At 46.5% G+C, this 26,698-nt stretch overlaps 1 protein-coding gene across 1 annotated transcript in view; it reads right to left on the reverse strand.

Annotated features, from left to right (window-relative positions):
• Positions 1 to 26,698, reverse strand: part of NOC2L (NOC2 like nucleolar associated transcriptional repressor) — a 64,750-nt gene that overhangs the window by 30,867 nt on the left and 7,185 nt on the right. The window contains exons 4-12 of the mRNA XM_035118506.3: positions 21,553 to 21,663; positions 21,137 to 21,257; positions 18,769 to 18,859; positions 15,921 to 15,999; positions 14,968 to 15,078; positions 13,922 to 14,035; positions 12,116 to 12,304; positions 9,474 to 9,613; positions 424 to 535 (exon numbers count right to left, since the gene is read on the reverse strand). Coding sequence (XP_034974397.1) covers positions 424 to 535; positions 9,474 to 9,613; positions 12,116 to 12,304; positions 13,922 to 14,035; positions 14,968 to 15,078; positions 15,921 to 15,999; positions 18,769 to 18,859; positions 21,137 to 21,257; positions 21,553 to 21,663 — 1,068 coding nt within the window. The remainder of the gene's footprint in view (positions 1 to 423; positions 536 to 9,473; positions 9,614 to 12,115; positions 12,305 to 13,921; positions 14,036 to 14,967; positions 15,079 to 15,920; positions 16,000 to 18,768; positions 18,860 to 21,136; positions 21,258 to 21,552; positions 21,664 to 26,698) is intronic.

Below are 26,698 nucleotides of genomic sequence, written 5' to 3' on the forward strand. Positions count from 1 at the left end.
TTCTGGGGACTGCGATTTGTTAAGAAGAGTGCTGAGAGTTGCTAGGAGACTCCTATTCCCCTGGCAGACCTTCAATTCCCTGAGTGGTTTTATCAGTCAATCCCTCTCTTCCCAGGGAATTGCAGCTCTGTGAGAGGAATGGGGTCTCCCAACAACTCTCAGCGCCTCCTTTAAAAGATTACAGTTCCCAGGATCCTTTGGGGGAAGCCATAATGGTTTAAAGTGGTGCAATGCCGATTTAAGTGGATATTGCAGCAGTTTGTCCAAAAGACCAGCCTGCACACTGAAATCCACGGATGAAGCTGTCTTGGTAGCAGCCACTGGTGGTCCACCTTGTGCCCACCTGGAAGAGGTCCTGAAAACGCAGTAAGCTGCTTTATATTTTATTACTGCGCCATGCACGCTGATGAAAAGAGCACTCACCTCCAAGATAAAGGGCAAGACAGGAATGAATGTCCGAGTGCTCTCCGACAGCAGGGTCAGGGCCCGGGCGCAGTGCATGCGCAGAGGGTAGAAGCGAGCTGTGGGCACCAGCCTTGCAGGGAGAGAAAGAGGAGGGAGAACAGTCGTCAGCCACAGAATCAAAACTCTCGATCCTGCTATAGAGGTTTCTGACATGAGAGCCAAACCTGAGAACTGATTTGTTGGCAGAACAGCTGCACATGTATTTCAACAGGCCTTCTAATGCACACTTTGCCCACCAGCAGCAGCAGGACAAGGCAAAGGAACAGCAACAATGGATGAACATTTTGATTTGGTTTGATTTGAGCCAGGGATGAACACTAAGGAGTTAAAAGCATGGTTTGAAAGGCCACGAGGCAGAAACTAAGCTAGTAAGGCAGTGATGGCGAACCTATGACACGCATGTCAGCACTGACACGCATAGCCATTTTCGGTGACACGCGGCCGCATGCCGAGAAGGACGTTTCATCCTCGGCTACTACACGGATCTTCGACCTCACTTCTGGCGGGCGGCAGAATGCCGCAGGCAACGCATCTCTGGGGGCCTTGTGGACTTCTGGCGAGGCAAGATGGTGGTCAGCACGGAGGCAAGATGGTGGTCGGCATGAAAGTGACCAGCGCTGCAGGAGCTGCTGGACGAGCTCCCGAGCCACTGAAACCGCCGCCCCCCGGACACTGGGGGCCACCAGTGCAGCAACGGGGAGCTGCCGGACCCCACTCCCACCCCGCGAACCTGACAGATGGCCTCGGGGCACTCTGGAGGCGGAAAAAGGAAGCCCTGGCCCCGCTGCCGCCTCCCCTGCAGAAAGGAGGGAGAAAGGAAGGAAAAACAAGGCCCCGTCGCCCCCACCTCAAGGAAGAGGAGGGGGCCATTGGAGGAGGGAGAAGAACCCCAACCCCGACCTCGCTGCTGCCACCGCGCCGCCATCCCGGGAAGAGAGAAGAGACACCCAAGTAAGGTGAAACCTCTTCCCTGTTGTCCCGCTGCCGCACAAGCATAGCCGAGTGAGGGGAGAGGTGGGCTGAAGAGGGCCACGAGGAGGCACAGGCCCAACCCAAGCCCACCTCCCCAGCAACAGACCGTTGGAGGAAGGCCTGAGCCCAGAGTCCCACTGGGAAAGACCTCTGGGTTTTGCCTTATTTCCCCCCCTTTTTAAATATTTTTTTAAAAAAAACTTTAATAATAACTTTAATAAGCAGGTAAGTTAAATAATTAGTTTTTGGTTTATTAAATGCAGTTATATATTACAATTATACATTTTTGTTATTTAAACTATAAATTTCGTGAAATTATGGTTTTTTTCTTGAAGTGACATACCACCTGAGTTATGTTGGGGGGGGGGGGGTTGGTGAATTTTGACACACCAAGCTCAAAAGGTTGCCCATCACTGTAGTAAGGGCTCAGCCATTGATTTTTATTTCTTTACAGCAAGGGAGGGTAGAGAGCCTTTAGCTCTCCAGAAGTTGTGGGGACTCCCAGATCCCATCAACCCCAGGCAACAGTCAGGGATGAAGGGAGATGGGACCCAACAGCATTAGGAGGGCCAGACGTTCCCCACACCTAAACTAGAGGCTTCTGGGAGTGGGAAGCACTGTTCAGAAAGGAGCCTCCCTGTTATGTCTCTGCACAAGTTTCTGCCCTGGATTTTATTAAACTGGAAGCACAACATTTCCTTTTTATTATTATGACATCTATATACAGCAGGTAAAGGTAAAGGGGCCCCTGACCATCAGGTCCAGTCGTGTCCGACTCTGTGGTTGCGGCACTCATCTCGCTCTATAGGCCGAGGGAGCCGGCGTTTGTCCGCAGACAGCTTCTGGGTCATGTGGCCAGCATGACAGAGCTGCTTCTGATGAACCAGAGCAGCGCACGGAAACGCCGTTTACCTTCCCGCCGGAGCGGTCCCTATTTATCTACTTGCACTTGACATGTTTTCGAACTGCTAGGTGGGCAGGAGCTGGGACCGAGCAACGAGAGCTCACCCCGTTGCAGGGATTTGAACCGCCGACCTTCTGATCAGCAAGCCCTACTCTGTGGTTTAACCCACAGCGCCACCTGGGTCCCTCTATATACAGCAGTTACGTATATAAAAACAGCTGAAATGACTGCATACATAAAAGCAGTGCTTAAAAAAACAATTATAAATATAAAAACTGATTAAAACAACACCAGCCTATAAAGTAAAATCCATGCGAGTCCAAAGCAGATTTCAATAAAGATTTTAGAAGATGGGTTGAAATACAAGTGTCCTTAGCAGGCATCAGAAAAGGCAACAGAGAAGGTACCTCCCTGTAGTCTCTCTGCATGAGTGGCTGATCTGAAGACTTGTCAAAACAGGGATGGGGGAACCTGTGGCTCTCCATGCATTACTGGAATTCAACTCCCATCAACCCCAACTAGCATGGCCAATGGCCAGGGAAGATGAGAACTGGGAGCCTAACAACATCTGGAGTGGCAAGAGCTTCCCCACATCTGGCCCAATCAGGGACAGAGCTCAAGGGCCGCCATCCCAGAACCACAACTGCTCTGCTTAAAGAAACGTAGAGATCTACAGGAACTCACACCTTTCTTCCTGCTTCTAAACCCTCTGCAAGTCCTTCCCACTTTTCAAAGTCATTCCCCGATCACAGCTCTTGTTCTGAGAAGCAAATCACATCACACTGCTCCCCACTCCCGCCCCCCACCCCACAAAACGGCAACGACGACTGCTGAGATTGTAAAAACCAACGAGGGCGAGAAACTGCATCGGCCGCACCATATAAATCACACACCACCCCTTCACCCTCACCCCCACCCACCCACCCGCCAAATAGTGAAATAATTATCACTGGATCCATTATGGAAATAAATCTACTTTCCCGCCCCCACCCCGCCCCCCCGAGACCTGGCAACCGGCGAAAGCGATGACGAAAACCTTCTACAGGAATTAATTGATTGGGGGATAAACCTGTTAAAAGGTATAGATTTACTGTAAACCAAGGCCATTAATTTCAGAGAGCGAGGCAAGGCGACAGCCGGCTTAAAAACTTCCCAGCGGCGAGGGACAGGCCTGGAATGAAGTATGTGCCAGTAGAGTTTGTCGCCGGACTAGCTGACCGGTGAGCCGCGAGACAGGGAAAAGGCTGGAGTACGAGATAGGTGGTTGCCTGAGGAACATAGAAGCTGGACAACTAGCTCAGTATTATCCACACTGAGTGGCAAGCTGCTTTCCAGGGTTTCTGGCCTGGAATCTTTTGTAGCTCAATCTAGAGATGAAGGGGATTGAACCTGGGACTTTCTGCTTGCAAGGCCGATGATCTTCCACTGAGCCACAGTCCTCCTTTTAATATATAGGAAGCTGTCTTCTACTCAAACCATTGATCCGCCTAGCCCACTGTTTCCCAAACTTGGGTCTCCAGCTGTTTGTTGTTGGACTACAACTCCCACCATCCCTAGCTAGAAGACCAGTGGTCAGGGATGATGGGAATTGTAATCCAAAAGCAGCTGGAGACCCGTCTGGGAAACACTGGGCTAGCCTACTGTGGCTCACAGAGCCAGTGTGGCATAGTGGTTAAGAGTGTTGGACTAGGACCTGGGAGACCAGGGTTCAAATCCCCGCTCAGTCCTGAAGCTCACTGGCTGGCCTTGGGCCAGTCACAATCTCTCAGCCGAACCTACCTCACAGGGTAGTTGTGAGGGAGAGAACCTTGTACGCCACTTTCAAGTTCTTTGAGAAAAAGGTGGGCTATAAATGCAAATAAGTAAATAAATTTCCAGGTAGGGATGGCGATGGCTGCTGTCTAAAACCCTGGAGAGCCTGTCAGTGTTGACAACACTGAGCTAGCTAGACCAGTGGTCTGGCTCAGTATAAAGGAAGCTTCCTGTGTTCCTGGTTGGCATCTGCCGAGCAATGATACACCTCCTATATACACAGAACCTGCAAAGCATAAATAAATGTCTATTCGCTGCCAGCCAGTGTAAGCAACACTAGGCTCCCTACATTGCTCTCAATCAGGAAAATTACCAAGAGGAGCAGTAGCTGCAGTTATATTTGTGGGGCAAAAGCTTATTAAAACATTCTGGAATTCTGTGAAGACAGTAGGGGTGTACAACTGTGTACCTGAGGACGCAAAACAATTGAACTGCACGCTCAAGTCACACGCAATGTTCAACCAGTGTCTTGTCTGTGTACATTTGAGAACAAGTGCTGCATAGTGTTTAGGGTGCTGGAATAGGACAAAGGGAAATCTGGGTTCCAATCCCCACTCAGCCACGAAGATCAGTTGTTGGCTTTGCCCAGTCGCTGCCCCTCAGCCTAAATCTACCTCACAGGGTTGTTGTGAGGGGGGGGAGGTGTAGGCCACCTTGAGCTCTTTGCAGAAAATATTAACAGTGGCAGCACCTGAGCTAGGCAAGTGTGCCCACTTCCACACAAACGCCTGTGTATGTGGCAACAGCTTGTACCTGTGTTCAGGGTAATGTGTGAACTAGCCTAGCATCGTGTCTGAATGTGGTTGAGGAGAAAGTTGGTGTCAACGACAAATGAACCACGTTCAAACCGCCTGCCCGGTGGGCATCTTTGGGCAAAGTATTTTTGGCAAGAGGCACCTCAGAAATAATTACATTTTAAAAGAAAAAAAGATGGCATTACAACAGAAGATTTGAAGAGTGGTTCTGGGTATATGTGATTAACCTGGAGAGACAACCCACCCACCCAGCCGCCCTTATATTCTTCTCAGTCCTAACTCCACAAACGTTCTTGGCAAAGCATTGTTTTTTTAATGCGACGACAGCCAAAATCCATTCTGGCAGCCGCACACAGCACTCTTGAACCCCCAGGCCCACATTCCTGCCCCACAACTCTTCCCTCAAATCTCTGTCAAACCGCAGGAAGCGAAGGCCGGCGAGCCCCCACCACCACCACGCGCCAGAGAGCGGGCGGGGGGGGGGGCCTTGGGAGGCAGCAGGCGAAAGGAGTCAATTCCAGCTTCTGTCGGCAACCCCTGTGCTGCCTAGTTATCTTGTTTAAGCACATTTAAAATTCTGCCCTGGTTCCTGCCTGAAGCAAGAGAGCTCCCGCGGACGGCATTAGCTTCTACTCTTGTTTATTCTGCGGCTCTGTTTCTCAAGGGCTAAGCGCCACCTTCTGGACAAAAAAAGGTAACTGGCACAGTGTGCTTCTCAACCACCCAATGTTTAAAATTAAAACAAGCCAGAAGCATTCCTTCTAAAATCTGTTGCCATTTTCTTTTCTGCTCTGCCCCTCTCCTCAAATTTAAAGTCAACAACTTGTGAAAAGCCACTGTGGTGTAGAGGGGGGTAAGGATTGAAAGGCATTAAGAAATTGATCTTTATCAAATACAGTGGTACCTCGGAAGTCGAACGGAATCCTTTCTGGAAATCCGTTCGACTTCCAAAACATTCGGAAACCAAGGCGCAGCTTCCGATGGGCTGCAGGAAGCTCCTGCAGCCAATCAGAAGCTGCGTCAGACATTCAGGTTCCAAAAAACGTTTGCAAACCGGAACACTCACTTCCAGGTTTGCAGCGTTCGGGAGCCAAAACGTTCGAGTCACAAGGCATTTGTCAACCAAGGTACGACTGTACAGTGGTACCTCGGTTTATGAACACAATTGGTTCCAGAGGTCTGTTCATAAACTGAAGCGTTCACTGAAGCGAACCTATTGAAGGTAATGGAAAGTGGATTAATCTGTTCCAGACGGGTCCGCGGAGTACTCAACCTGAAGCGTACTTAACCTGAAGCATGGGTGTAATTGGTTCCGGAAGTCTGTTCATAAACTGAAGCGTTCATAAACTGAAGCGAACTTTCCCATTGAAAGTAATGGAAAGTGGATTAATCCGTTCCAGACGGGTCCGCGGAGTACTCAACCTGAAGCGTACTTAACCCGAAGCATGGGTGTAATTGGTTCCAGAAGTCTGTTCATAAACTGAAGCGTTCATAAACTGAAGCGAACTTTCCCATTGAAAGTAATAGAAAGTGAATTAATCCGTTCCAGATGGGTCCGCGGCGTTCGTAAACCGAAAATTCGTAAACCGAGGTTCCACTGTATTGTTTTTGCATGGTCGATGGCCAGGACTGATGGGAGATGCAGTTCAACAACTGTAGGGTCAAAGGTTACCCTCACGTGATTTGGTGATGAACCAAATTTCCAAAACTGCACTGGAAGGCTGTTTTTAGTATTTTGCAGGAGCTATATCTGAAAACTTTTCCATTTCTTAGTGCCATTTTGAGGCTGCCTTCAATGTAAACAATACCAAGATAGATATATAATATAATATAAGGCAGCTTCCTCCATCCGTTTGTCTTAAGGGAAAAGCTTGATGAGTCAAAGCATTGGTCCACCTAGCTCAGTACTGTCTACACTGACAGGCAGTGGCTCTCCCCGGGGATTCAGACAGGGTTCTCTCCCAATTCTACAGAGACTGAAGCTGGGGTCTTCTGCATGAAAGACAAATGCTCTAACTGACTGAGGTACAGCCCTTTTAAACATTCATAAGAGACCAGTTTTGCGCAAACTTCTAAAAATTCAACCTGGTCTCTCTAGATACAAACACTCTCCATTTTCAAAGCTTTTTTGAGCCTGTGTTTTGTTTTTGTTTTGTTTTTAAAAAAGCTTTTGCACACCACCCCAAGAGCCGTCCTCTTATGTGACAGTCACCAGCGAAATTCCGCTCCTCTCCTCCTAGGGACCTGCTGAGCTCACCTTTCCGGGAGGCCTCAGAGGCAGCTGATTTATCTGCTTAGACAGGTGGAAAACTGCCTCAGCTCGTCCGCAGGACAATTAAAAGCCCCACTTAAGTGACGGGAAGACGTCTCGGGGGGTGAGGGAAAGAGAGAGATTGAAGGGGGGAGAGAGGCAAGCTCTGGAAATCGTTTAAACCTGTTTATCTTCATCAACACTCAGAGGAGCCTGGAAACGCAAGCAGCGTAGGTTTTCTTTAAAAAAAAAAAAAAACCAACCGTGCAATCTGGACACGGCATTAACAGGATTTCTTGAGATTGCTGGAGTTTTAGAAAATTTACTGCACACCCATTAGCCTCCAAGTGTGGTCCCAAAGCACGGAGTCAGCTGGTGTGGGCGTGAGTGTGTTACATGTGTGCTTCAAATAACAAAAACATTCAGGATTCTTCATATAGGTATAGGTTTATGTTGATGTTAAGAGCATCAACAAATCTCAAGCGGCTCCTTTTCAGGGGCCATCACCCATCCTGGATATTTTGTGCTTGTGCTGATGTTCTAACCCAGGGAGCTGCCAACATGGTGTGCATGGGGACCAGTGTGCCTGCTGGTACATCCTATAATGCCCACGAAAAGCCTCAGTAAATTAACCCTCCGAACTTCAGCAAGGGTGCTAGTCTGCTCTTCCTGGTCAGTTCCTATCTGCAATGGCTCAGCCTCTCCAACACTGAACATGCCCCCTTAAACATGCCCACGTTTCACCGGGTGCCAGGATTGGATGCCTGCCGTCTTTTTCGCTGCAGGTGCAAAGAGCTTCCTTTTTACCCTGTCTGCAATACGGGCTTAAAGCCACATGATACTACTTTAAATACTCATTGCTTCTCCCAAAGCATTCTGGGAACCATGATCTGTTAAAGGGGCCAAGAGTTGTTAGGAGACTCCTATTCCCTCTCACAGAGCAAGAATTCCAGGGAAAAGTAGGGTTGCCAGACTCAATAGAGGACAGGACTTCTGTGCCTTTAATTGCCCTGCTCTCTTTTGAGTCTGGAAACCTTAAAGAGAAACCAGCAGACCCTTTGCTTGGAAAGTAAACAAAGGGTCTGCTGGTTTCTCTTTAAGGTTTCCAGACTCAAAAGAGAGCAGGGCAACTAAAGGCACAGAAGTCCTGTCCGCTATTGAGTCTGGCAACCCTAGGGAAAAGGGATTGTTAAACCACTCTGGAAATGGTATCCCTGGAAGGGGAATAGGGGGTCTCCTAACAACTCTGGACACCCTTAACAAACTACACTTCTCAGGATTCTTTCGAGGAAACTGTGACTCTTTAAAGTGGCATGATACTGCTTTAAATTCATAGCTCAGATGTGGCCTCAGTGAGTGACCACAGTAGTGGCCGATGTAGATTCCTCCCCCCCCCCACCATTGATAGGGCAGCTGTGAGGGACTGGGATTGCCCACCCTGTTTTTGTTGGTCCTGTCTTCCATCCCTGCCCCCCCCCGGAGCTTCTTTCAACGTGGTGGTCATTTTGCAACATGCCACCCACCTCCCGGCAGACATTTTGTGACTGGCACCTACGTCACTTTCTCAAAACTCCAAACGAAGCCTGGAACGCAGACCAACGTCCATGCGCAGGTCAACCAGGAGATGTCATGACCTTGGGAGTTGGGAGAGGAGGGAGCCCAGCTGAGACAGAGACTAACTAGAGTGCCAGCGGCAGATGAGTTGACCAGTTCCTGGTTCTCAGCTAATTGACCCAGTTGGAGGAGCTTGCCAAACTAGGTCTGAGGGCCCACTGAAGCAGATGTCATGACTACCACAGGTGCTGTTCCTGAATTCAAAGGACTGGGGGTCTCATTGCCATTCCTTCACCCGCTTTTCCTAAACTGATATATTTTGAGAGTGGACTTGTATGTTTTGAGAGCCAGTACAGCATAGCACTTAGAGCAGGCATCCCCAAACTGCGGCCCTCCAGATGTTTGGGCCTACAACTCCCATGATCCCTAGCTAAGAGGACCAGTGGCCAGGGATGATGGGAATTGTAGTCCAAAACATCTGGAGGGCCAAAGTTTGGGGATGCCTGGCTTAGAGCGCCGGACTAAGACCTGAGAGACCAGGATTTAATTTCCCCATTAGACCAGAAAGCTCACTGGGTGCGACTCACAGCCTGACCTACCTCACAAGGTTGCCGTGAGAGTAAAGTGGAGACAGGGGACAGGATAAAACAGACATCAGAGAGAATTTTCTTCGTCAGCTTGAGCTCCTCGGAGGACACATAGGTTTCAAAAGGCAAACAAGCGAAAGGCAAGCCTGACACTGAGGAAACGGAAGACTTACTTAATGCAGCCAATGATGACTTGGGTCAACGGGTAGATCAAAGGCTCCATGATGTCGTTCGGATGGATGGTGCTCAGGACCCGACACCAGAAGTACAGGCAATGGACATACTGCCAGTTGTAAACAGACTGGTAGTTTTCCTGAAGGGCGAGGAAAGAGGTAAATAGAGAGATCTTCTAATGGAGAGCACTGAAGAAACATAATTTACACAATGGGGGGGGGATCTTATTCGTACTAATTCGTACTCAAACTTAGGTCTCCAGCTGTTGTTGGACTATAACTCCCATCATCCCTAGCTAGCAGGACCAGTGGTCAGGGATGATGGGAGTCGTAGTCCCAAAAGAGCTGGAGACCCAACTTTGAGAAACACTGGCGTAGACCATACTGAGAGCTAGAGGAACCAGTGATCTAACTCAGCCTAAGACAGCTCCCTATGTCTTAAATGAAAGGATGCAGCTTAGTGGCAGAGCACCTGCTTCTTATGCAGAAGGTCCCAGGTTCAATCTCCAGGTAGGGCTGAAATCCTGAAACTCTGTTGCCAATTATAGAATCAAGAGTTGGAAGGTGTACCAAGGGTCACCTAGTCCAACCCCCTGCAATGCAGGAATCTCAATACTGAGCTGGAAGGACCAGTGGCCTGACTCAGGATAAAGGCAGCTTCCTATGCTTCTGTCTTTCCCCATCATTTACCGATTTGCCACTTGCACTATAAAATGGATTCATTATCAAGATGGGCCGTACAAATAACTTGGGGCCGACAGAAATTTAATCTGCGCCTCCCTCGCTCTGAGGTGCCTCTCCCACCGTGGAACTAACTGGATTTGGGTCCTGTCTGGCTCACGACTGAGGGTCTGAGAAGCCAAACAGATCCAATTAAGGTCCTAGACTTTTGTTATCTCTCCTCAGCTTATCTGCCATGTCTGAGCATCTTTTGGGAAGGGGGGGGCAGGAGAAATGGCTTAACATGGTACCAACCCTTGCAAGCATCAGGGGTGTAAATCAACCCACTAATCTGTGTCGGTATTGTTTACTTTAAAACACGAATAAAGAGGGGATTAGCAATTTGCCTTGGATTAAGTCCACGTCAGACTGGATGAGACCCCAATCTGGGGATGGAAAGGGATAGGGGGGGAATTACCTGCTCTCTCCCACCCTATCTTACTTTTCCTCTGGTGGCTGAGTGGCGGGGGGGGGGAGAACAGGGGGGCTAGGCTGCAACAGATAAAAAAATGGGGGCAAATGACAGGTTGCCAAAAAGAAGATGGGCTTTTTTGGGGGGAGGGCAAAGTGGGGAGACTCTATAATCTTCTTTGCTACTTGGTGGGGCTTTTGGTTAATGCGATGAAATGCAGATTTCATATATCAACAGAAGACACGCCAGAGGAGAAGACAGCTGATAAAGCCAGGCTGTTGTTGTGAGGGATATCTCTTTTTATTCCACCCCCCCCCCAAATAAAGACCAAGAGACAGATAAACAAAAAATATCAGCACCTCTCTCTCAAGGCTGCGTACACAATGTAACTTTAAAGCAGATTTGAGGCACATTCTTTTTTCTGAAAGAAATATGGGCACTGTAGTTTGTTAAGGGGAACTGCAACTCTGCAATTCCTGCTGGGAATTGTGAGGGGTGAAACTACAGCACCCAGAATTCTCAGGGGGTAAGAAAGTGCTTTAAAGGTATGGTGTGTAGAGATTCGATAAGTTATACTTCAGGTGTATCTTGAACAATGGAACTAAATTGAGAGATTCAGAACCTAGATAGGAAACAGAAGTGCTGGGACAGCTTGAGCAGAGTGAACTGGTGTGTGAATCTACACATAACTGAACAAAGATATCTCGCCTAGTGTGATGAGACAGGAAGAAAAGCATCTCCCTATCCACTTACCATGTCACCTCTTACTTGTGTTTTCTCAAAAGTATAATGCCCCAAATGCTGCAACCTTTCCTCACAGAAAGTCGCTCCATCTCTGCCTTGAATTATGGTCAGGGGTGCCCCAGGCAACACTGGCCTCTGTCTCTCTTTCCCTCCCTCCTCTGATGCCCTCTCGTGTCTCTGCCTCCAAAAGGCTTGCACAGCTGTTTGTTGCAGCAGCCTTGGCTACAAGCTCCCCGGGCAAATGGTGCCTCTGGGGCTGGCCAGGGGGTGCTGGTGGCCAGGAGCTGTGATGGCCTCTGGGTAAGCAAGCAAGAAAGCAGGCAGGCAAGGGGGCCCAGCCAGCCCTTGCTGTTGGGAATGGACAGGCAAGTCTCAGGCCCCTGAGGGGCAGAGTGAGGAGGCACCTCTCTTTGGGGCAAGGGGGGAGCTCAGAGACCAGGGGCAGCGTCAGCAGCTGCCCGGAGGACTCCCAAGGAGAGGGGAGAGGGAGCACCACACAAGGGAGGAGAGGCTGCCAGCTCTGCAGGCAAGGGGCGACATAACTGGGCTCCTGAGCCCAGAGCCCCACAGGGGTGCCGCAGAAGTTGGTCAAGGAAGCCGTGGACTCAAAAAGGTTGAAAACCTCTCCCCTGGATCATTCTGGTTGCCCTTTCCTGAAGCTTTTCAAAACTCTACGCTACCCTTTTTGAGCTGAGGTGACTAGAACGGTGCACAATATTCCAAATGCGGTCACCCCATAGATCTGGAAAGCAGCATTAGAACTCGCCTTCTTCTTCACAGCCATGGCGCTGCGCAAATGGATGGCCAGCTGGCGGATGTAGATAAAGGCATGCTGGTAGGAGATGGAGGTGTCGAGGGAGTACATCTCCGTCAGGGTCCGTTGCATGAAGTTGATCATAGGGAGGACATTGGGGGAGGTGAACCTGGAGTTCTTCACGTAGGAAATATACATTTGCTGTAAAAAAAAAAGGTGGAGTTTGCGGGAGGAGGGGGTTGGAAGAAACCAGAACAAAGTTTATTTAATTTTAACAAAAAGTATATAGGCCACTTGGCTGTAATATAAAACCTCTGAGCGTCTGACAAGACTACATTAAAGCCATTCAATAAAAGGCTGTTAAAAACAAGCATTAAAAACCATTCGAAAGATCATTCAAATCAACAGTAGTCTCTAAAAATGCATGCTCCTTAAACTTAAATGTAGAAAAAGAATTTCTAATCCAATACAGTTGCCAACTGAGATTTTTTAAAAAAGATCCTCTACTTAGAAAGCTTATTGGAAAAGAATCGTTTTCTTTCCTTTCTTTTTTACACTGCTGGGCTTCGATAGGTACCCCGGAAGGCAGACTTGCCATGGTTTTAAAAAGCAGCAGCAAAGTATATGGAGGCTCATATTTGACTGTGCCCACTGTTTGAGGCTGTCATCAGATCAAAGGAGGAGCAGATGGGATCTTTTATCCTGCTCTACTTTATAGGCCTCTGACCATCAAAAACATTCATTCATTCATATATTGTGTTCTAGCAGGGCTTGGTGCTAGCCAGGTAAATGAAGCAGGCAAAGAGGAAGTCCAGGGCAGTGTAGGGAAGAGGAATCAAGGCAGTTTAGGACCAAGGACAGCTCCCAGTGGACCCTGGTGACTGAGCTATGGACAGACATTGTTTCAGCCAAGGCCCTTAGTGTATGGTGGCAAGGCCTCTACAGTCGTACCTTGTTTTGCGGCCAGGATCCCTTCCAGAGCCCCGGCCACTAGCCGAAAAGGACGCAGGGCAAAGTGCCGCATTTGTGCATGTGCGTGGAGCGGTTCACGCTTCTGCACATGCGCGAGGGGCAAACCCGGAAGTAACCCGTTCCGGTACTTCCGGGTTTGCCACAAACGGTCGCTGGAATGGACACTAGACAAGGCGGACGTTCATGGAGGTATTACTGTACTACTGCTGAACCAACCTCCTTGCGAACTCTGAAACTGGCTTAAAGATCTGATTCTGCAGGCACTGACTTCTACGCTATGGAACGGACAGAGATGTTATGGGGGGGGGCACTCATAGGAGACTGAGGAAGGCAAGAGTGCTCTATCCTCAGGCCATGGCAGGGGCATGAAGGGGTGCGGAGCATGGGCATAGCCAGGATTGGGGTGATGGTGGGGAGAGACTTTATGTAGGGAGAGCAGAACCAAGTTACCTGTGACGCAATCGGTCAGTTAGGTAAGTATTTTTATTTCTTTACTTGATGGGGGGTAGCTGCACCTCCCTGGCTACACCCATGGTGTGCAACGGTGTATATTTCCTCCTCATACATGTCTTCTTTAGGGGAGTAAGAGGGGCCAGCTTCTGGGGCTATGACACCTATGGCCCTCCAGGTATCACTGGACTACAACTCCCATCATTCCTGAGCACTAACCATACTGTTTGGGGCTGGTGGGAATCCATAATCATCTTCAGGGCTGCAGGTCCCCCAGTCATGATCCTGAGCCTTTTGACTCACAGTAGACAATAGGGGATCAATGCCTCCCCACCCACCACCCCCATCAATAGTATGGCATGCATACGTTGAGGTAGCTTTTCTCCACCACCTTACCTTGAGAACTGGGTTCAAGTAGACATCTTTTTTATGCCGGCAGATTTTGTTGAGCACCAGGAAAGCCAGTACCCTGACGGTTTCCTCGCCAGTGCTCCAGAGACGGGTAGCTTGCTGGAAATAAAGAAAAGAAGAATCAAGAAATGCACACACAGACTAGCAGACAGGTTCCCAGTCCACTAGCTTCCATCCCATCTCAAAACATAGACCACCTCTGTCATCCATACAACCTGACCTGGAAGCTTTGGGTGAAGGGAGAGCACAACAACAACAACAACAACAACAACAACAACAACAATGAATATTAATATAAATAAGGCTGCCCCATTTAGTCAATCAGTTGTAGATGTTTACCAGACTTTTAGAGGACATCTGAAGGCAGCCCTGTTTAGGGAAGCTTTTAATGTTTAATAAATTATTGTATTTTAAAACTTCTGTTGGAAGCCACCCGGAGTGGCTGGGGAAACCCAGCCAGATGAGTGGGGTATAAATAATAATAAAGATGATGATGATGATTATTATTATTATTATTATTATTATCATCAACTGATAGTATTCTAGTAACTGAGGGCACATTTTTAATCTAATAATTGACTCATTATGTTTATTTTCTTACAAAACAATAGTTGGCAAGCAGCTTCTGAGGAACACTACCACCTCCTCGCTCACACAGGAGGGATCGCCCCTTCTAATGCTACTTTCAAAGGGTATTTCTTCCTTTTCTAAAGAACTTAAGACCAAAGTAGCCAATTTGGTGCCCTCCAGGGGTTTCTGGACTACAACTCCCATCATCCCTGACCACTGGCCAGAATGCCTGGAGTTGTTAGTTCAGCAACATCCAAATTCTGCCTGGGTTTACTTTATTCCTCCTCCTCCCAATCACTTTTCCTATTGTGATGTGTCTTTTTAGATTAGAAGCCCGGGGGAAGGGGCTGTCTTATCACTGGCATTTGTAAGCCACTATGGGAGTATTTTTTCCTGCTTTTTTGGCTGAAGAGCGACATTAAAACTAACTAAATAAATAAAGCACCAGCTGCCAAACTCACCTTGAGCAGCATCCGAGTTTGTTTTGGAAAAGTCAAGAAATAAGGCACGATGGAGCTGACGTGCTGGAGGACAGCAGCTCCCACAGAGGATTCTGTCAAACATGAGAGGAGCTGCAGAAACGGGCAGAATGTGCAGGAAGCATTAAAACCTGGGCGAGGCTCACAAACTGCAATCTCACCAAATTGTACATCTATCTCTTAAGCTGGTCAGAGGCAAACATGTACCCCTCCTTCCACAATGTTCAACTGAGGCACCACGCCAAATATTGGATTTCACTAACTGCAAATGAGGACATCCACACACACCCCACCCCAAACCATGGTTTGAGCTTCCAGGATCAAAGCAGCCAAACCACAATTGCAGGCCTGATTTCCTTTTCTCTGGAGGTAACAACTATAGTTTATCTGTTCCAGAGCTCACTCCACCCTCTGCCCACTGGTCACAACAGACACAACTGCCCTGGGACAGAGCCTAGAGCCTACTACCAGGTGTAAATAGTGGAAGGGCATCACCCAGTGGTGGAGCATCTGCTTTGCACACAAAAGACCCCAGGTTCAATCCCCAACATCTGCAGGTGTGGCTGGGAGAGACTCCCTCACTGCAACCCTGCAGAGCCACTGCCAGTCAAGAGTCAACAAAGCATGATTGTGCAGTGGACTCAGTGCAAAGCAGCTTCCTACATCACTATCTCTTAAGGGCAGGGCCGTATCGCAGGGGTACATCATCTGCCTTGAATGCAGAAGGTCCTAGGTTTAATCCCCGGTGTCTCCAGCTAGGGCTGTCTGCCACCCTGGAGAGAGCTGCTGTCAGTCAGTGCAGACAATACCAAGCTAGACTGACTCCATATACGGCACTGTCAGAGTCTGACTCCATATACGGCACTCTCAGAGGGATGAGGAGTGACGGATGCAGTTTTTTAAGCAAGGGTCCATCAGCTCCCCCCGCCTTTTACCTGGATGGTACAGCCAAGGTGAGTTTTGATGTCTAAGCGAAGCTTTCCCCAAAGCGGACTGGAAGAGGGAAGGACCACCCTAAAGAACAAAAGAAACACATTGTGTGTTATTTAGGCATAGCGGTGCAAGATGAAAATTGGTGGCAGCCTTCCTGTGTGTTTATTTGCGGAGGCGAGTCCATCGTGGACTTGGGACACAGAGGGTGTTATTCAACTCAGAACAGGCCTATTGAAATTAACGGACCTCTGCAGAATTAGGTGCAGAAATCAGTATCCTGAGAACCACAACCTTCCATATGCCCCTCCCAGAGTTTCATTTTAAAACAAGCTTCTAGCCCTCATTGCTAGAAAGGTTGGCTTCAAAGTGTCTGGACAATGGCCACAGAAATTTAGCATAAAATGTGCTAAATCTGCAAAGTTTAGCTGACGTCTTGAGAATTTGGCTTTTCCTGGCAGGAATCCTTTTAGCAGCACAGACTATGCACACAACTGTGTAGATAAAATATGCCATCTATAGCATGCTGTCGTGGTGAACTTCAGTTGTTACCTCGATTTCACTACAGCCCTTGGAGACAGGGAGATGCCACACCTATTCTACAGAAAGGGAGCAGAGGCAGAGAGGGCATGAATAACTTGCTCAGCACCATCCAGCGAATCCATGGCTGACCTGACATTTGAACTCAGGTCCTTTTAAGTTCTAGCAGAATTTAACTGGTTAGCCCAGGTTGCACCCAACTAATTTCTACTCAGAGCAGACCCACTGTAATAATTAAATCATGCTCAACAATCTCAATTGGTCTACTCTGAGTAGAACCAACTTTGGAACTCCCTGCCTAGTAACCTTAGAGAAGGCACCTTCACTGTACTCTTTTCGGCACTTGCTAAAAACATTTTTATTTAGGCACGACCATCCAGACATGTAGAATGTTGGCAGGCATTTTAATTATGTTTTTATGTTTTAAATAGTTGTTTTCACCAATTATTCCATTGTTTTATTCTTTCTGTGAACAGCTTTTGAGGTTCAATTGCTTCTTACAATTAAGCAGTATATGAATTCTATGAAACAAAATTTTAAAATGCTCTTGAGTGGGAGGCCTCTTTTCATCTAACCTGGTCTGACCTTGTTTAGTTCAGGACAGCTGCCAAGTATACCCAGAAGCCAAGTTCATGTGCAGAAAAGCATGCATGCAGCACTAATCCCACACACCCCACCCCTTCGCTGCCCCCAAAACCCAGCCAGATCAGATGGCAGTGCCAAAGAATGCAGGAGAATCAACGCCCGTGGCAAGCAATAAAGGATTAATTGTACCCTCCACTAACCCAGCTGTTTGCATTCATTCTGTTTGAGCTAGAAAATCCAACCCTGACTCCCAGACAAACCTTCAGCCACCTCTCTCACTCTGAGTGCACCATGATCCTTGAGCTCTGATGACATGAGGGTTTCTTGGGGATAGCCAGAACACTTGAGAAGAGAAGGAACAGATTCCAAGGGGATGGAAAGGTGCCTGGAACAGGTCACCCAACCACCGGCAGATAGTACAGCACCTCACGTGCCCCCAGCACTCTGACAGGAACATAGGAAGGTGGCTTAGACAGAGCCAGACCATTTTTAGGCCACAACTCCTATCAGCGTCAGCCAAAGCATGCTGGCTGGAGCCAAGAAGAGTTGTAGTCGAAGACAATCAGAGGGCACCAGGTTGGGCAAGGCTGCCATAAACTAACTTTCATTTCTATGAAATTCTCTCCGTAATTTCTGTGCTCTCCTCTTTTCCAAGTACAGTTTTGATTACTGTTTTATGGTTGCTACAAATCCATAAAATGAGTAAACAAAAATACGTATATATAAAAACAGCCAGTACGTAACAGATTATACAGAAATCAAGTGGGTAGGGCTTGACTGATTTGTACAATGCCTCATTGTTGTTTTAATGCAGTGGTTCTCAAAGGATGCAGCTCGCCACATTGGTGTGGCAGGAGACGATGGGAAGATTCAAGGGCAATCAAAGAAAACACACACACACACACACACAGAGAGAGAGAGAGAGAGAGAGAGAGAGAGAGAATATATATTTTCAAAATGAGAGCAAGAGCATCAAGAGATACCAAGGATGATCCTAGTTGTGATCCAAAAATCACCATTTGAACAGAGTGCTGGAGAAGATGCATTTAATTTGACACCAGCAGCAGGCCAAGCAAATCTCCAAAACATAAAGTTTGTCGCCAATTATGTGGATAGCTATCCAAGTCCCTTTCTGGATGCCCCACAATCATATTATAAAGCAGTTGTGTTCTATGCCATGAGAGGAACCTGGGAATTCAGACATCCAAAGATCTGTAGCATTCTTTAAAAAAGCACCTGGGGATGTGGGTTAAGAACTTGCTGGATCAGGCCACTGGCCTATCTAGTCCCAAATCCTGTTCTCACCAGATGCTCCATGGGCTTCAAGTGACAAGAAATGAGATTCTGACTAAACATCAGGAAGAACTTTCTGACAGTAAGACCTGTTTGACAGTGGGACGGTCTTCCCTGGGAGGCTGTGGACTTTCCCTTCCTTGGAGGCTTTTAAGCAGAGGCTGGATGGCCATCTGTCATGGATGCTTTAGCTGAGATTCCTGCATTGCAGGGGGTTGGAATAGATGAGCCTTGGGGTCCCTTCCAACTCTACAATTCTATGATTTTATTGAGAAGACTACATTCATGATCTGAAAGCAACAGCGACTCTCCCCAGTTGTAATTCCTAGCAACTGGCGTTCAGAGGCATTCTGCCTCCAACAGTGGAGATGAGACATAGCCATGGTTGTTAGAATCACTGACAAGATTTATCCTCCTTTTAAAAAAAAAACTTACTTGGATTTGTTTTTCGCAGCTTTCACCTGAAGCAATTTCTGCAGCAGTTGAAAAAGATCGCGAATGCAGAAGGACACCAGGGTATTGAACACTAAACAGGACAGAAAACAAACCTATGTAACCAGACATAACACTTCCTTTGCCGTAAGGAACAAAGCAGTTCTAGATCACACACAAGGCTCTAAACTTCTGCAAATAGGATTAATTTGACATCAGCCCTCCTGGGAATCTCAGTGAGAACTTATTATGTTTAAAAAGCAACATCCCAGTCCTCAAGGCGATGAGGATAACCTTGACAATACACAGCACAACTTTTGGTAAAAAGGGGGGAATGGGTGTGGGAAGATGAGAACAGGACTTAAACTGATCAAGGAGCTTTAAAGGGGAGCAGGTTAAAAAAAAGTGGGGCAGCACTATTAAATAGAGTGAACTGGAAGGTCAGCACCTGACTCTTAAGAATCACACGAAAGAAGTAAAATCCCAATTCGCATGTGAGTTCTGAAAACATTTGCACCTTTTATCTCAAGACCTACCTGACTGCCCTGTTATAAACAAACAAACAAATCATTTTGCAAAATGCCCAGCTGCCTAAATGAATGCATGCACCTACAGGGCCAATTATTAACTGTCATGCATTCAGCACCCTTGAGCACAACTCAGAGGTGTGTGTGTGTACACACACACATACATACACATGGAGTATATCAGAATGTGTGGGGTGACCTACACTACAAAGTTTTAGCAATAACTGATGCTCCTTTGGCTCCCCCTGCTGGAATGGCTCCTGTATAGCCAGAGGGGTAGCTCTTACCTAAATACTCTTCTTTATAGTCATACCTCGTGTTGCGTTGGGTTCATGTTGCATCTTTTCGGCTTGCGAACACGGCAAACCCAGAAGTGTATACTTCTGGGTTTCACTGTGCACGTGTGCGCAGAAGCGTTCTGCGCGCTTCCCACATGCGCAGAAGCACTCTATCGCGCTGCGTGTGCAAAAGCAGCACTCTAGTTACAGACTTTTCGGGGTGTGAACGGCACCCCGGAACGGATAGAGTCTGTAACTAGAGGCACCACTGTACAGGATAATATGGTAACTATACAGGCCTCTCTGGCAGTGCTCATCTTTTCATGGGGTGGGCATGCCCTTATTATTTCTATTTTACATATGTTACTAGATAAGCATTTTGTGTTATACGCTGTTTTATATTTTCCAGCTTTTAACATAGGAAGTTGACTTGTATGGCGCCAGGTAATTTGTCCACCCGGCTCAGAACTCTTCACTGATTAGCAGCAGCACTCCTGTGTTTCAAAGAGGGATCTTTTCCCAGCTCTGCTTGGGAGATGCCACTGGGAGCTGAACTTGAGACCTTCTCCCGAAGCAGGTGCTTTTCCCCTTAGTTACAGCACTTCCCCCGGGGCAGAGGGAACTAACTGGCTACAGCCACCTTTACAGAAAGGCAGTGCGCCCTCAATGGACACCCTGCCAGCACAAGGGAATATGGGGGTCCTCCTATTTAATCTCACCTTAGAGGCAAAGCTTAAGAGATAGCAGTTTAGCCTCCTCTGATACTGGTAGAGTGAACAGTACAAAATAAACAAACTAAGGAAGAATGTTCCTGGTGATGCTACTTTGAGCTGTACTTGCAGCAGCAGAATCACATGACACAGGATCTTTTCAGACTACGCCGTCCAAACCTCAGAAGGGACAACTGCAGGTTTAAACGACTGCATGCATTTTGATTTGGGAAGGCTTTCCCCAAAGGGTGACCCAGCCCTTTTATATAGTACCAGCTGTGCCACTGCAGAAATGTTTGTCATTGCGCTTCTACATCTTATTTAAGCCACCCCTCTTCCTGTTTCATCTTACCGCATACCACTTCGGTAGCTCCGAAGCATTTTAGGAATCTTCAAATAAAGGAATAAAAATAAATAATATAGTCCTTGCATGGAGAACACTAGCAGTTTAGGGTTCTGGATCAGCCGTCCCTTTGATGTGCCAGTTTCTAGATGTAACAGGTTTGTTTCCTGACGGATTTCAAATACATGAACACAGGTAGCTAGCTGCCTTACGCAGTGTCGGATCACTGGCCCACCCAGCCCAGTACTGTCTACCCTGACTGGCAGCAGCTCTCCAGGGTTTCAGGAAGCGAGTCTCTCCCGGGCCTATCCGGAGATGCAGGGATCAAACCGGGAACCTTCTGAAAGCAAATCAGATGCTCTGCCACTGAGCTATGACCGCTCCCTATTCATCCTCCTATATTGTGAATGGTACAGTCCAATAAACCCGCGTGTCACACGATTCCGCTGCATGAGTAGGTTCTCTATCACCACTGGGGGCAAAAGGCAAGCATGAGAAGTGCTGGAAACTCACCTGTGCCATCGGTGACTTTGTACTTGCCGGGTTCCAGCCCCGAGGCATCTCCCTTGGCTGTTACCACGCAGGCTTTGAAAGCCTGGGTGATCTCGTGGAAGAGCTTTGCTGTGAGCTGCTTCTGGAGAAGAGGAAGACGGAGCAATGGGAAGATGATTAAGGAGAGACAGACAGACACAGCTTTCTTCGTGTCATTAAAAATTAAGATGAGGAATGTGGAAACCAACAGTCCCAGGTTGTAACAGTTCAGCCACCTTTGGCACGCTAGATATTAACACCAAAGGGAGCGTGCCACATGTTTTCTTAGGATACTTGCTATAGGATGGGCACAAGGACAGGTGATAAGCACCCCAATTTAATCAGCGCTACCCTTAAAAAATGGAGTGGGAAGGAAATCAAACCGCCTCATCTCTTGCCTCTGCAGCTGCTTTCCAGTGCTCCACCATCTTCAAATTTACATTGATGAAGTCCACTTTTTTCCGTCTGCTGGTTTGCTCTTCTTCATCATCTTCATCATCACTGGCTTCCTGCAAAATATTTTAGAATGGTGCAGAGAGGTTATCGTAAGGACATAACAAGCAGTCGGCAGCAGGCTTTTCAGATACCTGGAAGGCAGATTTGGAAGAGGACTCTCTGCCTGTGTACAGACACTCACCCCTCAAATGCCAGGGGAAGCTCAATGGTTACAGCACATGCTTTGCTAAAAATAAAAAGAGCACATGTTTTGTGTGCAAAAGGCCCCAGAATTTCAATCACTGGCATGCTTATGTAGGGCTGGAAAAGCCCAGCCCCATCCAAAATCGATGGTAACCTGCACGGTGGTCCTTTTCCCCACCTGGTGCTCTTCAAGAGGTTTTGGGCTACAACTCTCACATACACCCCAAAATCATGGTGGGCAGTCAGGTACGGAGAAAATAGTGGTCTCAAAACATCTAGAGTTTGATAAAAGTGCCAAGGGTGCCAGAGCACAGAACGGCTGCCATGGGCAGTGTTATTTTAAAAAGGCAACAGTACTCCATAGTAACGAGTACTGTCAGAACAGAAGCCCTGATTATATCGCATAAACAGTTGTGGCTTGCTCCAAAGAATCCTGGGAAGTGCCATTTGTTTTTGTTTTTATTGATATTTAATTGAAAGGTTTTCACTTATACAGAAATGTAATAAAAGGAATTTTTAAAAAAATGTTGAAAAGAAAAAACGTGCCAAAAGTACAGTGTAATACATTAAGTAAAATCAATTTCATTTCTACAGCTTATGGTATAGATATAAATGGTATTATTATCCTTACATATGGCTGCAACAACTTACTGCATTCTGTATAAACCTGTTACAGATATTATATTTGTCCAAAGCAGGCATCCCCAAACTTCGGCCCTCCAAATGATTTGGACTACAATTCCCATCTTCCCCGACCACTGGTCCTGTTAGCTAGGGATCATGGGAGTTGTAGGCCAAAACATCTGGAGGGCCGCAGTTTGGGGATGCCTGGTCCAAAGTCTACGTCTATAGGCAACCCATTCATATGTTACAAGTGTTATTATGTTGTCAATTCATTGATTGGGAAGTGTCATTTGTTAAGGGCGCTGAAAGTTGTTAGGAGACCCCCCATTCCTCTGACAGAACTACTATCCCCAGAGTGATTTAACAAGCAATTCTTCTTTCCTGAAATTCTGGGAATTGTAGCTCTGTGAGAGGAATAGGGGGGTCTCTTCACTTTCACCACCCTTCATAAACATCACTTCCCAAAATTCTTTGGAGTAAGCCATGGCTGTTTAAACTGGCATAATAGTGCTTTAAATGTGCGCCTAACACAGGGGTCCCCAAACTTACCCAGCTTCGGGCTGGATGCCCGCCACGCCGATTGCATGGTGCGCCGGAGGGTGGGGGAGCACGCAAACACTATTTCTGGCACACTCCCGACCTGGAAAGCACCGGAAATAGCTTGTGCGCATGTGCAGAAGCCTCCTCCGACCCAGAAGTACCCCGGAAATGACGCTTGTGCATGCGCACAAGCTATTTCCATCGCTTTTCCGGGTTGTAAGTCGGCAGCCGGGGGTTCCTGGGGGGCCACATAAAAGAGTCTCGGGGCCCGTAGTCTGGGGACCCCTGGCCTAACAAGTCTATTAATTTCAGTATGTTTACTCTGAGTAAAACTTAGTTGACTAGAACCCTACAGTCTTAATCTCTGGCCCATTTACCATCCTAAATTAGATTACTCTCTAGGTGGGGTGATACAAACAAAAAATAACCATGATACAAATTCACATCATTACTCTTAAGCTTTTTCCTAGAGCTCATGACGGCAGCTAAAAAATTTCGCTAGGATACTTAGAACTCCAGAGGGTGACCTCTGTAAGGAATTTTATCCAGGATATATATAGCCATCATAAACACTTGTACAATCTAACAGTACTCATGTGCCAACCAATTCAACCACTGAAGGACATTTATGGGCTGAATCTTTCAACCAACGGCACTCTATTGTAGATGAGGTAAGATAATTTTGTTTTCAAGAGATTACGAAGCACAAGCTAGCTACCCCAAGACCCACCAGTGATGGCCACCAATGAGGGTGGCTTCAAAAAAAAAGGCTAGAGTAATTCATGGAGAGAGCTATCAAGAGCTGATAGCCACAATGGCTATGTTCGGCCTCTGAATGAAGACCAGCTGCTGGGAATCACAAGGGGGAAGACTGCTACTAAGCTCGGATCCTGCTTTCAGGCTTTTGAAGAAGTATCAGGTTGCCCACTATGAAAACAGGATGCTGAACTAGCCTGGCCACAGGCCTGATCCAGCCCATTCCAACAATAGTCTTCCCAGGAGCTAAGGTTCGCCTCTGAAGCCTTCCTCTTGGGTCTTCTGAGACATGACAGGCGACAAGAGACAAGGGCTTTTCTGTTAAAAACCCCTTTCCCCAAACTGCCTGCCTCAAGAGGCGCAAATGTTACCATCTGTTTCCTTCATAGCATCAATGGCATTTTTGCCCAAACACCAATGCTTAATAATAAACAACAACAACAACAACAACAACAATAATAATGGGAATAATACTAGTAATATTTGGAATAATAATAAAGATGGAAGCCGCCCAGAACGGCTTCCAACTTTATTATTTAAAATATTATTAGTAGTATTATTCCATTATTATTATTATAAATTACTATTAATATTATAAACATCAAAAAATTCCCTAGCCTTCAGATGTCTTCTAAAGATTCTATAGCAAAATAAAAAAATTCCTTCAGTAGCACCTTAAAGACCAACTAAGTTTATATTTTGGTATGAGCTTTCGAAAGCTCATACCAAAATATAAACTTAGTTGGTCTTTAAGGTGCTACTGAAGGAATTTTTTTATTTTGCTTCGACTCAGACCAACACGGCTACCTACCTGTAAAAAGATTCTATAGTTACTCATCTCCGTGTCATCTGATGGGTGTCCCACAGGGCAGGCACCACCACCAAGAAGGCCCTCCGCCTGGTTTCCTGTAACCTCACTTCTCTCCGTGAGGGACCCGCCAGAAGGCCCTCAGCACTAGAATCTCAGTGTGCAGGCTGAATGATAAGGGTGGAAATGCTCCTGATGCTACTCTTTTATCTTATTTTGTTGCTCTGTGGTGCATTGTTTTATTTTAAGGATTTGGTTATTCCCCTTTACCTTTACCTTTTAAATGCTAAAATGACAACCACATCCTACTCAGAGAACACTCAGTGAAATAAATGGGCCTAAGACAGACAGCCTCATTCCTTCCAGTATTCAGCTATATTTTATTGACCTAATGAAATTAATGGACACAGCTTATTCATTTTTATTAATTTCAGTGGGCCTATTCCAAGTAACATTTAATTGACCAACCCCCTATCAATGTTAGAAACTCAGATATATAAGCCAGTTGCCAAAAGCACCTCTAACGTAGGTTACAGTCAACACAATGGAATATCTATCCCCCTCTTTCTATTTTATATTTAATGATTCAGTTGCACATTTTACCAATTCCAGTCATCTTTTTTCAAAACACACAAACTAATACACAACATCAGTGACACTTTTTCAATATCACATTTTTAATAGCAATTGCTACTGGGACACTATAAACATATATGGGGCTCAGCCTTAGCAATAGCAACCAACCATGCCATTTGAATAACTAATATTTATAAATACCAATGTGTGTGTGCACGCGCATTACATAAAATATTGTGCTACACTTGTATGTAAAACAGCTCTGTGTCAGTAATATTTTATATATTGCTAGTGCTAGATCCATAAACCAATTAAAAGTGGCATTATTATGATCATTACAGTAGTGTAACACTAATTCATTTGCTAAGATCACTGTACAATTTATTACAAGTACTGTGACAAGGACAAAAAACTGTAAAAAATTTTTTTACAAAAGGTGAATGAATAAATTGAACTTACATGTTTAATTCTGCTTCTACAATAACAAATATTGGTACCATACTTCAGTTTTTAAAATAGTCTTTCTTTTTAAAAGTCTGGTCTTCCAATATGCTCTATAGCAACATCCTTCCACCACAAATTAATTGCATTTTCAGGATTGAAAACCTCCAGGTTGGGGCCATTCATCTGGACCATTAGTAAGTCATCAACGGTAGCCACAAGTGGGCTATTCCAAATGTGTGTTTTCATCAGATTTAACTGGTTAAAGCCCCTCTCACATTCTGCAGTACTAAGTGGGAGAACCTGTAAAAAGTTCAAAACTTTACATATGTTAATATATGAAGCAGAAGCTGTTGACTCTGCTTGAAGACGCTGCCAAGCTTCTTCACATGTGATGACTCTCTTATTCTGAGCCCACACTTTAAAATCCTGATATTCCTCCATGATGGCTTCCTTGTCAACTTGTACATTGATGGGCATTGCTTGCATCAGTTCACTCAATTCTTTTTCTCCATGGTTACTTGTAGACAAGTCCCTTTCACCGACTGGCTTGGGTACGTTGCATGGGTCAAATATTTCCACATTTCGTAGAACTTTGTCATTTCTGATACTGTCCAACCGTTTGTTTATTCCTTCCACAATTGAACTCAGCAAGACACGTCGATCTTCCTCAAAGCACTCCATTTCACTTGCACTACGAACAATTTTCACACCTTTGTACACTAACACGCCGTCTTCCAATTGCACGGTACTTTCGAATTTTCGCAGCTGAGGGCCACTTTCTTTTACCATCCTCCGCAGCCTTTCTCTTGCCAAAGCCAAACTGATTTCAACATCATTAACCGACACACTCTTCCTCTGAAACGCCTCAGATAGTCTCACAAGTGTGTTCGAAACATCGTGCATGAGAAACAAAAACCTTACAAACCGTTCTGACTTCAAACGCTCCAAGTACTCCTTCAGTTCTGCCTCCTTCCAGTCCAACTCTGCACCAGAACCACTCACAATCCGCTCCAAGTCTGCCACCACTAGTGGGAGATTGTTTGCTAATGCCTTCACAACACAGTTCTTTGACTGCAACCAGCTGATTCTGCGAATACCTATGTGGCGAAGCACTTTTTCGCGCAGTACTTCATCAATATCTTTCAGCAATTCCTTTG

The sequence above is a fragment of the Zootoca vivipara genome, chromosome 6 (assembly GCF_965207765.1).
Source record: "Zootoca vivipara chromosome 6, rZooViv2.hap1.1, whole genome shotgun sequence".
NCBI lineage: Eukaryota > Metazoa > Chordata > Lepidosauria > Squamata > Lacertidae > Zootoca > Zootoca vivipara.